Below are 12,782 nucleotides of genomic sequence, written 5' to 3' on the forward strand. Positions count from 1 at the left end.
TTCACTGAAAAAACAAAGGTTACAGGGACGTTATAGTTAGGTTCTGAATTTACTCATACAAAAATATAGAAATTGAGCAATTATAGTTAGAGTTCTTTCAAATAACTAAAACTCGCGCCCTAAGGTAACTAGAACGCATCCACTTGCCAAGCACAGTTGTCTCATCAATAGGTTTATTGTAAATGTTGCATTGAGAGTATGAAAGATGGCATAGAATATGCCATCAATTATATAACACGTAGCTGTACATAGTGAAGGCATGAGTTATAGTTACCTTGGAGGGTGGCGGTCCCCAGGGCCATCAGTGGCTCCAAGAGGGGGCCCCCCCTCCAATGTAGGCATAGCCCTGGTAGCGATGGTCCAGAGGGTGTGGGACCCCCTTTCTCTTTTTTACACTTTGCCCCAGGCGGTGGTGGTCCCTGGGGCGCAGGGTGGGGGAGGGTGGGGGGGGGGGGGTGGACACGGGCCCCTGCATGTATTTAATTAGAAGCCCCGGGTGGTGGTGTTCTCCGGGGTGTGGGGTCGCGGGCCCCCCCAATATTATAAATAAAGCAGCCCTGGGGAGGTAGTGGTCCCGGGCCCCCCTGCATATACATTTTTAATGCCCCCGGGTCCTGGCTCACACGGGTGCCTATTAATTTTTTTTTTTCTTTAAACAAGCTTGGTAGCCTGCTTTTTTTTTTTCTTTTTTTCTTCATTTTTTTGCCGCAAACTCATCCATCTATACCTTGAATGCCTCTTATACAGAGCAGGACAGGAAGTGGGCTGTGACCAGGAAATGGAATATGTGCTATGTTCAATTGGCTAAACTCCTAAAAGGTTTATCCAATTAGACTACGGTTTTCAACACTACAGAATCTTAGGGAAAATGGATGGCCTAACTCTGTCCACGAATCATTCCAAACCCAAAGGAAATCATCATGCTCATAAATGAGCATCTCTTTCCCACTTGGTGTCTGTGAGTTACATGCTCTCAGTCAACAAGAGAACATCACGCCTCCCATGACCTCTGACCCCCAAGCCAAAAAGCACAGTGTGGCAGTGAACCACCAACAGAGACATTTGGCATGCAGGTAAGAAAACACTGCAACATGACCCTTTGGCCTGTATCCTTGCTGTATGTGAGTCAGGACTCCAAGGTTTGTCACACTGCATAAAGGGAAGTATTCCAGGGGAAGAGTGAGTTGAATGATAGGTTGCAAGGGAACCTGCACAATGTTGAGTGGTTGACCCCTTCTATTAAACAAGCATTGAAAAATCCCAACAATAGTGTCTTGCTTATTTTTTTAACAAGCACTTGCAAAGACAATAGGTCTGGTTTATAAATGAAAATGCAAGCCAACACTATTAGCTCTGGCAATGCTTGTTCGGATTACATGACTGGTCCCACTAATTTTTGTTTTCATACTCTGTACCTGCCAGAGACACAAGATTTATGTAGGCAAATAATACACAAACAATCCCTAAGCCAAATGTTGAATTTGCATGCCATCATATGTTGAATGTGCATGCCATCAGAGTTCCGTAAAGCTGTATTTGGCTCTTTCCTTCTATAAGCGACAGTACTTTAGACCATTTCTAAAGGTCCGTAGAGAACAGGTGGTTTGTCAGTAGGGGTGTTTGGGTGGTGTTGGGTCCCTTCTGAGCCATCCCATAATTGCCTTAACCTCTATACTACTGTTTTTCCAATTTAGCAGTATTTATGAAAACAAGAGTTTGTGTTTTATCAAGCCTTGCCATTGTGCAGATCAGCACCCTGGCCGTCTCTAGGCTCCTGATGACAAGAGGAGGAAGGTGCTGAGGCAGGATCCATTTACAAAGTGCTGTTTAAAAACATAGCACTCTGTAGGTGGATGATTGCATGTGCTTCCACCCTAGAAGAAGCAAGTAGAGTGCTTGATAGGGGGCTTCCCAGTGTTAATCCTGACCATGTTTGTAAAGTCTGATTTCTCATTTATAGGAATCACATATTGCTGGCTCTTATGCCCAGCACTGAATGCCTTTCTTACGGCTTCCATGGAGGAGTCATCAGCAGAGAAAGCAGGGTAATTAAAAAAAATAAAAAGTAAAGTGCCGTTGCTCTGTGTGAGTGAGTGAGTGTGTGTGTGATTGTATGTGTGAGTGTGCTTGTGAGTGAATGAGACGAAGTACAAATCATTGGTGGTCTGAGTGAGTTGAGTATGTTTGTAAATGTGTGTATCTGTGGTGGTGAAAGGGATTGAATATGAGGGAGGGCGAATATGAGTGAAGTGAGGCAAGAATGAAAGTCTGTATGTGTGTGCTGTAAGTAAGTGAGAGTGGGAATCACTGAGTGAGAGTGAGCAGGGGAATGTGATTGAGAGACCGTGAGTGAAAAATAATGGGGCGGAGGAGCTGGGCACATCCTCACTTACATCTGAATAGTCAGTGTCTTGTACCCACACAAAGGGCTGCATAACCTGCCAGGAAGAAGGGCTGCTGTGCTGCTGTAGGACTGCTACTCTGCTAAACTCCTGCCCTGTTGTGCTGCCCTGCTGCTTGCTGTTCCCCTGCCTGGGTGAGAAGGACTGGGCCTGCATCACTTGAACCCTGAGGCTAGCTGGCCTTCTGATCTGATTCTCACAGACATATAAAACTTCCACCCCCCTGCTTCTGCACCTGGACACTGCCTTCTGTGTATCTGCCATGGCAGGTGGTGCACCCCAGTACTTGACCCATGAAGGTGGGATAAGGTGTTTGCTCCAGCGGAACCCATGCATCGTCCACTGTGGGAGCAGAACCGATGCATCACGATGGATCATGGAGCAGTACGGTACGTCATCACTACTGTGTGGAGCAGTACCGATGCATGACCACTCCTGCATGTGTCGGAACAGATGCAACAGAATCACATCACCGCATCTTGGGACCGGCGCATTGCCTTCAGAACTGCCACTGAGCGGCACATGCCAGTTCCTTGCACACCCTTCAACGGGGCAGCCTCACTGACAATGCTGAAACTCCACATAACAGCTTCACCGGGCATTAGAGATGGCACATCGCCCCAACTGCACAACTGTTTTCACAGTTTTACTATTTGAGGTGCTGCGCAAATACTAAACACACTGCCTATTAGTTAAGCCTGGCTGCTCTGTGCCAAGCTGCCAGTGGGAGAGCACAGGTTAATTTAGGGTTTGCCTAACCCTTACCCTGACTAGGATTGTGGTTGCTGCTTCACCAAGGCTTATACCACAGTCCACCAACAGCCCAATTTCCAACAACATTCCTTCAGGCCATAGCACACAGGGCTGAAGTGAAATGGACTTATATCACAGCCATAATCAAGAGGGAGACATTTGATACTAATACACACTGAAGGCTCTTAAATAAATGAAGTAGAGACTGTGAAGACCATTTGGTGTTGAAATGGGTTTACAAATGGTTAAGCATTAGAAAACAATAATTGTAAGAGCATTCCCCTTTGACATTGGCCAACTGTTACTTATTGATGAGCTAGCTGGTATTTTGTTGAGATCAGGGTTATCTAAATGAATGGGAGTTGCGGAGGCTGAGGTGATAGCGGTAGAAGAGTCATCATAGTTTACAAGTAAGCAGGAGCGGCTCACTGCGCTTTGTAAGTGCGTGGAATTTTTAAAAAAAACACATACCTTTTTTTGCCCCCACCGCTCCTCTGCTGCAGCTGCAGGCACAGGCTCCCAGCCTGTCCTGTGGCCAACCCAAACGCTGCTGTCATGCTGCTGGCAGCATGACGGCAGTGTTAGGATTGGCCGGAATAGCCAGCCTGGGAGCTCCCAAGCAGAATGGGGGCCTGTGCCTGCTCTCTCCAGTCCGGCAATGCAGTGCCGGGTTGGCGAGAGCCCAGTGTGCATGAGTGTCTGGCCAGCCCCAGATGGCCGGCCAAACATACATGCGCACTGAGGGGGAACGCTGAGCACTCCCCCTTCATTCCCGTCATAGCTTGTGGCCCGACCCCTTTCGCTATAAAACAATAATAAACATAGGGGCATATTTATACTCCGTTTGTGCCGAAATTGCGTCGTTTTTTTTTTACGCAAAACTAACTCCATATTTATACTTTGGCGTTAGACGCGTCTAGCGCCAAAGTCCATGGAGTTAGCGTCATTTTTTAGCGTGGACACCTACTTTGCGTTAATTATATGCAAGGTAGGCGTTCCCGTCTAAAAAATCGACTCCGAGGCATGTGCGTGGGATTTATACTCCCGGGCAAAAATCACGCCCGGGAGTGGGCGGGTCAAAAAAAATGACGTACGGCCGCTTTTGTGCCGTTTTTTAGCACCTGCAAAAGGCAGGCGTTAAGGGACCTGTGGGCTCTGAAGGAGCCCAGAGGTGCCCCCCCATACCCCCAGAGACACCCCCTGTCACCCATGCCCACCCCAGGAGGACACCCAAGGCAGGAGGGACCCATCCCAGGGACATTAAGGTAAGTTCAGGTAAGTGTTTTTAAAAAAAAAAAAAAATTGGCATAGGGGGGCCTGATTTGTGCCCCCCTACATGCCACTATGCCCAATGACCATGCCCAGGGGACAGAAGTCCCCTGGGCATGGCCATTGGGCAAGGGGCCATGACTCCTGTCTTTGCTAAGACAGGAGTCATTTCTATGGGGGTTGGGAGTGAAAAAAAAATGGCGCAAATCGGGTTGAGGCGATTTTTTTGCCTCAGCCTGACTTGCACCATTTGTGGACGCCCATACGCCATTTTCCCCCTACGCCGGCGCTGCCTGGTGTACGTCGTTTTTTTTAACGCACACCAGACAGCGCCGGCGGCTAACGCCGGCTAACACCATTCAATAAATACGGCGCCCGCATGGCGCTTCAGAATGGCGTTAGCCGGCGCTAATTTTTTTGACGCAAAACTGCGTTGGCGCAGTTTTGCGTCAAAAAGTATAAATATGGCCCATAGTTTATCATCGTTTTATAGTAAAAGGTTTGCAGCTACTGGTGGGGGGGCCGGGCCTGCAAGTAAGTTGTTTATATCAGCATGAGAGAGATAAGGGTTGGAGCTTCTTCAGACCTGAGCACCAGGAATAAGCAGGAATCAGAAGAGAGAACAGAGAGAGAGTTTGAAAGAGTCGAGAACATAGGTAGGACACATCATGTAGCAGGACAAAATTAGAGCTGAGGAGATGCTGTTTGTGTTAGAGGGAATTCTGAACTATCAAGTAGAGCCTGTTGTGTTGTTATCTAGTGTGTTCTATGTTGGAAGGTGGTTGTCGTTAACAGCAGTTAACACTGGAAAACTGGAACCCACTGTGATATGTAGCGTTCATGGTTACAGATTGTTCAATTGGTTCATGTTCTAGAATTGGTTCAAGGTTTTAATTGGTAGTGGTGTTTGGTATAGCTAAGGAGCTGGAGACCGGGAAAGATGGTAAAAGTGAGGGTGAGGGTGAGGGTGCGCTGAGTGTGATTGGTGTTTGGAAGTGTTAAGATAAACGAGGTGATGGGAGTGCTTGTGGGTCTAGTTGGGGAATAGTAAGACAAAGGAGGAGTATATTAGGGGATCATGAGGAAGTGGTGTGGGGCGAGATCAGGAAGGGGGAGTAGGCTTGGGGGCACTTTGTGGGGAATGACTGGAGCTTTGCATCATAAGTGGGACTTAGAAGTGAATGAGGAGCACATGTGTGTGTGTGCGTGTATGTCTTATATGGGCTAAACATAATTAGTTATGACTTATCAATTTTGTGTGTGGGGTCAAGTGAGGTACAGGGGTGCAATGTTCTCCAGGTGAGCCTTTGGTATGCAAATATAATTCTCCTTATGTGGTTGATCAAAGGGGAGGGCTGTAGGGCAGCATGGGCAGGGAATTCATCAGCACATATCAGAGTGGGGAGAGTGTGGCATCCGGTTGTGAGAATAGAGACTGGAAGTTACTGCAGGTGGTCCAATGAGGGCTGTTTGGGAACATGGCAAGTTCTGAAACATCCCAAGTTTGGCCGGGGGAGATAAATTGTTAGTTTAGGTAGCTGTCATTTGGGCTGGTAAGTTAAGGAGCAGGATCCCGTCTGGAGTAGGATTTGTTGTCCCTGATTAATTTAGTCGTGGAAGGTGTAGGAGATCATCAAGGAGGTCAGGTAATAGGGTTTAGGTAGCTGAGTGATTCTGATCCATGATTGTATAGTACATAGGCCTTCCTGAGTCAACAGATTGTTTGATCCTTCAATCTGGTGTACTGCAGTGAAGGGAGCAGTTGTATGAAAGGGTATGTAAATGTTTCAGGGTAGGAGTGGGGGCAATTGTTTTTGGAGGTTTGTAAGTAGGAGGCAAGTAGTGCATGCAGGGCTTCGGCAGAGAAGTCTCTCCTTAAGACGTTCAGAAGGACTAGGAATAGGTGATCAAATAATGAGTCATCTATCCATACACTGAATAACAATTTTTTCATTATGCTATATGGAACTGATGTTTGATCCATCAAACAGAGAGGAGGAAGATATTATTTAGCTTGTGGCCATAAGGAATGTCACTGCAAAGTGTCAGTCCAAGACGTGATGTTTTGGATGAAGGAGATGGTGCTTTGAGCTAGTGATAATGACCACTGTGGTGTTGGTCGGTGATGAAAGTGTCAGGAATTTCCTCCAGAGTTCGAAATGTGTTAGAAATTTTTGCCAACGCTTTGGAAGGATTCAAAGAGTAGAGTACCTTGAATGAGTTTGCTTCCACTTTCTCAATCTTGATCAACATGGTTTAATAGTATGCTGTGGTTTTGGGTGTTGTAGCAGAGTATCAGTGATTGGTTGCACGAGAGGACTGAGGAAGAGTTCAAAGTTACACTCAAGGGAAGCTCAACCAAGATCTGCCTTACAGGCATTCACAACAGCATGCCACAGAGTTTACAGGAGGAGGATGTTCATTGTAAAGGCTCCATAGTGCAGGAGATGCCAAGACAGAGGATGGCACCTCTGTAGGTCGTGGTTTTGGGCAGAGGCAGTGGTGGCCTAGGAATCCACCAGAAACAGACCAGTAGACAGGAAAGTCACCACAACAGTGGTCGGAGTCACAGACAGTAATACTATCTCACCATCACATTGGATCCTGCAGATGCAGAGGTGAGTAAATAGCCTCTCCAACCAAATCAAGCCGGCCCAATCTTCAAAAATTCATAGGTGGGAGAGAGAGCAGCAAAGCCGTCAGAAACCTGGGTGGATGGGCATCAGTAGATTAGAACTGAGACAGATGGAATGTTATTCCTTGTTATCATATCAAAAGGCTAAAGCTCAGATATAAGTTTGAAGTGCCACAGGGAGAAGTAAAGTGTTTTTTATGCTGGGCATAAGTTCAGGCAAAGACAATCAGTTGTCGTCCTTTCACAGTGTCACCTAATGAGCCTCTTAGCCCCTCCTGTATTTCCCTAAGTGAGCTTCTCAGTTCTTTTTCGATTTCCCTGAATGCATGACAACCAACATATATGCTGCGATAGTGAATCAAAACAAAAGATATATTCAGTTATAGCCTTTTGTCCATATTACTTAACGAAATGTTTTAGTATGTCCTCACTTTCCCTGAAAGAAAGACAGCCAAAAGGTCTACCAACATAGGGATGAATGTAGGAAGCTGGCCTGGTGTGTGGTGAGCACCCATGGTGTTAGCACCTTATATCAGGTATCCCCTATTAGTGAAGTGTAGGCAGTGCCTAGGAAGCCAGGGCTCTCTAGAGGTAGCTGTGGATGAGCACCTAAGGCTTATCTAGGGGACATGCAAAGGTTATGCAATAGCATAGTCACACCGCACTATCACACATGAAAGAACCACACAGTGTTATAAAAATAAAGGTACTTTATTATGGTAACACAAATACTAAAATACTATACAGGCAATACCCCAACTGGAGGTAAGTAAACACACTATTAAATACACACTAGCAATCCGAAAATAGCATAGAAAGCAAAAGGGATTGGTAAAAGCAATAGCAAATAGTGAAGTCCCTAGGGGAGGGCAAAACCATACACTAAAAAAGTGGAATGTAAAAGGTAGTCCTCCAGCCAAGGAAGTAGAATCAGTAGAGGTGAGCTGGAGGAACTAGAAATCCCAAGGGGTAAGCACCAGTATGCCCCCCAGCAACCAGGAGAGAAGAGGTAAGTACCTGGTTTTCCCCAAAACCAACAGGAGGACTTTGGAAAAGGACTGTGCAAGACCCAGGCAAGACTGGAAGAAACCAAAGGTGGATCCTGACAGAAGAGGACCTGCAAAAAAATGGGAGCAAGTCCAGTTTGAGTTGGAGTGCCCGGCTGTGGCAGGAGCCACTACTTACCCTTTTGTCGATGGAGGACCAGGTCGATAGTGGATGAAGAAAGTCAGCAGTGCAGCACAGGAGCAGAAGAGGAGTTCCAGAAGTGATGCAAGTAATGTCCCACGTCGGCGATTGTGATGCAGTCGGTCAGTGGTGCTGGAAAACCACCAACCAGCCTTGGCAAATGCAAGAGTCGGAGAAAAAGGTTTTGCAAGGCTGAGGACCAGCAAGGTGCAGGGGACTCGACCCTAGGACGGGAGTCCGAGGTGACCCTCAGCAACTGGGAGAGTCGCAAGAAGAGGAGGCAACCCCCACGGGAGACCCACGGGCAGCAAGCACAGGAGCCACAGTGACACCCACCCAGCACACCTGAAGAGGAGTCCCGTGACGCTGGAACAGCAGGCAGGAGACTGCTTTGTAGGAGGGAGTGCTAGGGCCTGAGGATTCCTTGGAGGAGGAAGATACAAGCCTTGGTAGTTGCAACAGCTGTGATGTACAGGGGCACTGTCCTGCAAGGAGAGGCAAGGATTTACCATCTCCCCAGTTGGACAGCTGATAGAGAGGACCAAGGAAACCACTCCAGACCACCACCTGTAAGGCAGGATCCACACTGTTCCGGAGGAGAGAGAATCCTCGCAGCCGGTCATCGTTGCAGCTGGTGCCTGTGGATGCAGGGGAGTGACTCCTTCACTCCAAGAGAGATTCCTTCTTACTTCTCGTGCTGGCTGAAGACTCATTGCCCTCAGAGGATGCACAGCCAAGGAAATGTTTCAGATGCTGGAATAGCCGGAGAAACAATGTTGCAAAACAAAGTCATAGCAGGATTTGCATATTGTCAGTTCCTGGAGGGTCCAGTTGCAGTCCCGGTGGCCAGAAGATGAAGATGCAGAGGAGCCCTGCTGGAATCTTGCACATTGAATCTGAAGATCCAAAAAAGAGGGAAACCCTAAATAGCCAAGGAAGGGGGATTGGTCACCTAGCAGGGTGACCACCTATCAGGAGGGGGCTGTCACGGAACCTGCCTGACCTGGCCACTCAGATGCTACCAGGGGCCTCTACCCACCTTGGATTCAAGATGGCAGAATCAAGTGGCCACCTGGAGGAGCTCCTGGCACCACCCCTGGAGTGGTGATGGACAGGGGAGTGGTCACTTCCCTTTCCATTGTCCAGTTTTGTGCCAGCGCAGGGACCAGGGGTCCCTGTACTGGTGCAAACAGGTTTATGGAAAAAGGCCAAGTGTGCCCTTCAAAGCATACCGGTAGCTTGTGGAGGCTACCCCTCCCAAGCCATATAACACCTATTTCTAAGGCAGAGGGTGCTACCTCCCTCTCCCACAGGAAATCCTTTGTTCCTCCTTCCTCTGCCTGAGCTGTTCAAGCAGCAGGAGGGCAGAAACCTGTTGGAGGGATGCTGCAGCACGAGCTGCCCGGAAAACCCCAGAAGACTAGTAGGGGCAATGCTGGGTGTCCTCTAAGGAGCCCCCAGAGTGCATGGAATCATACAATCAATCCTGGCAACAGTATTGGGGTATGATTCTGACATGTTTGATACCAAACATGCCCAGGTTTGGAGTTACCATTATGTACCTAGATGCAGTGTCCAGTACATGGCTAAAATGGCTTCCCTGCACTTACGAAGTCCAGTGTAATGGAGCTGGAGCTCATAGTTGCACCTCTGTTCATGCAGGGGTGCCCTCACACACAAATTCCAGCACCATGCCCTCTGGGCTAGGAGGGCATGCTATAGTGGTGGCTTAACCTGGTGCAGTGACCTGTAGTGAAAGGGTGCATGCACCTTTTCACGTAGGCTGCAGTGGCAGGTCTGCAGACACATTTTTCATGGACTCCCATGGGTGGCACAATACATGCTGCAGCCCATTGCCCTGGGGACCGAAGTACCATATACTCAGGACTTATATATGTCACCAGTATGCCAACTGTGGGGGGGTGCTAAGTCCTAAGCAACCAAATTTAAAGGGAGACAGCACAGTCACTGGGGCAGTGCTTAATTTGTAAATACAAAGGTGCCGGTGCTCAAAGCTCTCCTCTTAAACAAGCGGCTGCTGCAATTAAAAGTGCGAGCACACAATACTGAGGCAGCATAATCCTGAAGCCACCTCGGGCCTCTTCATTCCATTTACAGCCACCCCCTACCGTTTCAGCTCACTCCTGCTATTCCCCTTTCTGACGCTTTTTTGTTTTTCTCTTCCGCTGTCTTTCCCACATGTCTTTTGCTCGTAGTAAATGCTTGAAACAGAAAACTAAGCCCCGGCCCTCAGAAATAAGTGCCGGTGCTCCCCACCAAAAACAACAAGCACAAATTAAGCACTGCACTGGGGTCCTGGTTAGCAGGATCCCATTGAACACAGTCAAAACACACTGACAACTGGCAAAAAGTGGGGGAAATCATGCCAAAAAGAGGGTACTTTCCTACAATGAAAACAAAAGAAGAGCAGATAAAAAGGAAGGCCAATTATAGCCAGTTTTCCTCACCTTAGACATGTTTGTTTGGCTGGAGGGGTACCTGTAGCAGGCAAAGAATGTCTCTTGTTTAATTTTCACTCTGGCTGGAACACCAGGGTGAGGACAGTAGTTGAAGCAGCTCTGAGAGGTTATGGTCCCCAATACTACAATCTTAATAGAGGTAAGTAGGGGAGAGGGTCAAAACACCTCTAGAGTGCCTCCAGGCTCGCTAGAGGTGTTGGGGGCATGGTTGGTGTCCTTTGGGGCGATGGGCAAGCATATCCAGAATTTTCACTCAATAGTGCCCAAAGCCCAGGAGCTCACACATAGCCGTCCATCCAAGGGAGGGGGCACCATCTTGAATATCTTGGATAGCAATATCTTGAATAGGAAGTGGGGGCTGAGGACCTGTGCATAAAAGAAAAATAATGAAAAAAAATAATCTTAAAGCGTGTATGTGAACGTCTTTTTAAAAAGTTCACATCAGTGAGATTCCATGGGTCGATGCCAGTTCTGATGGACCAACCCTAAAGCCAGTGCCTAAAGCCAGTTGAACCACAGTGGCCAGCGGCTGAAAGGGACTGTCCAAAAGCCCATTTTTGTGTCTACATATATAATTATATGTATGTTGTGTGGTTTATGTTGTGTGATGACGTGAGCTCTCTCCAGACAGGTATAGCTGTCTGTAGGCAAGACTTAAAAAGCCAAAAAGTACCATACTGCCTTAGGGAGCATTTAAGGCAAGGAACCACAGGTAAGAAACATTCTAGTTAAATGCAGAGTTCTGTGAAACTGTTATCAGGACATAGGGTAATGGTGAATGGAAACCAGAATAATCACTATTTACAAGGCCCCGCAGTCTAAACCATGTATAAGGACGCTCGGAAATGGATTTGCATCTTGGCGCCATCATTTGCACAGGCGGGTAAATAAATTCACATATAAATTGATGAATGTAATGACCCTTTTAGAAGTTAACATTAATAGGATAAATACTGAGAGTGTTGTACACAAAATACTTATTTCTAATTTGTTTGTTTTTTAGTATGATCACGATATGACGCTATATTCTCAAGCACGGATATTCGCTGTTTTTTCTAAAGAGGATGGCTTTGTCTTTGGAAAAACATACACTGCTCTTAACTGTTTCAAGCCCAAAGTTTCATTTGATGTTGTCTGTACATTTTGCTATGTGTAATGTGGAACTCAACTGCTGTTTACCTGCCATCAAAACCTTTTAGGTTATGCAATGTGTCCTAAAGTGTTCCATGGAATACTCTTGTTTACGACAATCTGTGTTTGCTATAATCGTACTCGCTACCTTTTAGCAGTTATACGCACCGTCTGACCCACTCATTACTTTAAAAGGCTGCTTCACACGTGAATTACCGCACTCTAACGGCGTGTTTTTCCTTACAGGTGGATCAGTTATATGACATAATTACCACCACGTTAGCCAGTCAGCTGTAGTTAATTGACATGAACACGAAACAGACGATGTTACCGGGAAGCGTTTACTCTATCTGTAAATTAAATGTATTAAAATGTGTAATGAAAAAATATTCTTAATAAATTATATTTCTCAAATTGTTGCAGTGTAAATTACACCATTTTTGTATTTTACACTATTTGTGCATATTTGTACACGGTTTAAACGTTTAGGTACCTCCTCACAAAAGCAGAGATTTCATAAAATATGTAAAGTGTACTTAAGCCCGCCCATTTGTATGATTTTTTCCTGTTTTCAGGCTCTCGTACAGCCCCTTTCTATTAATAAATTATGCATATCTTGTATTCAGCCACATTGCTGAATTGTACCCAATTTCCTTTTGCCGATGTTGTACGCAGTATGTACTTTATTCATGCAAAAGTCAGTGACATGTAAAATTCTGTTAGTTTCTTAGTCTACATTTTTACTGCTGTACACATGGTTTCACTACATACTGCACCTTTTCATACAGAGGTTAGTGTGTCTTTCTCCCCCTTGCTACACCACTTACGCCATATATATTTGTGTATGCCAGCGGTTCGGATGGGTGTGAAAAATGCATCCCCATATATTGGCCGTTATAAAAAAAAAAAAAAAATTCCCCTCTC

At 46.5% G+C, this 12,782-nt stretch overlaps 1 protein-coding gene across 1 annotated transcript in view; it reads left to right on the forward strand.

Moving 5' to 3' along the window:
• The window catches only part of DNAI4 (dynein axonemal intermediate chain 4), a 214,517-nt gene extending 202,108 nt beyond the window's left edge, over positions 1-12,409 (forward strand). The window contains exon 17 of the mRNA XM_069232482.1: positions 12,105-12,409. Coding sequence (XP_069088583.1) covers positions 12,105-12,155 — 51 coding nt within the window. The 3' untranslated portion in view covers positions 12,156-12,409. The remainder of the gene's footprint in view (positions 1-12,104) is intronic.
• The last annotated feature ends 373 nt before the right edge of the window (positions 12,410-12,782 follow it).

This window comes from Pleurodeles waltl, chromosome 4_2 (genome assembly GCF_031143425.1).
Source record: "Pleurodeles waltl isolate 20211129_DDA chromosome 4_2, aPleWal1.hap1.20221129, whole genome shotgun sequence".
NCBI classification, from domain to species: domain Eukaryota; kingdom Metazoa; phylum Chordata; class Amphibia; order Caudata; family Salamandridae; genus Pleurodeles; species Pleurodeles waltl.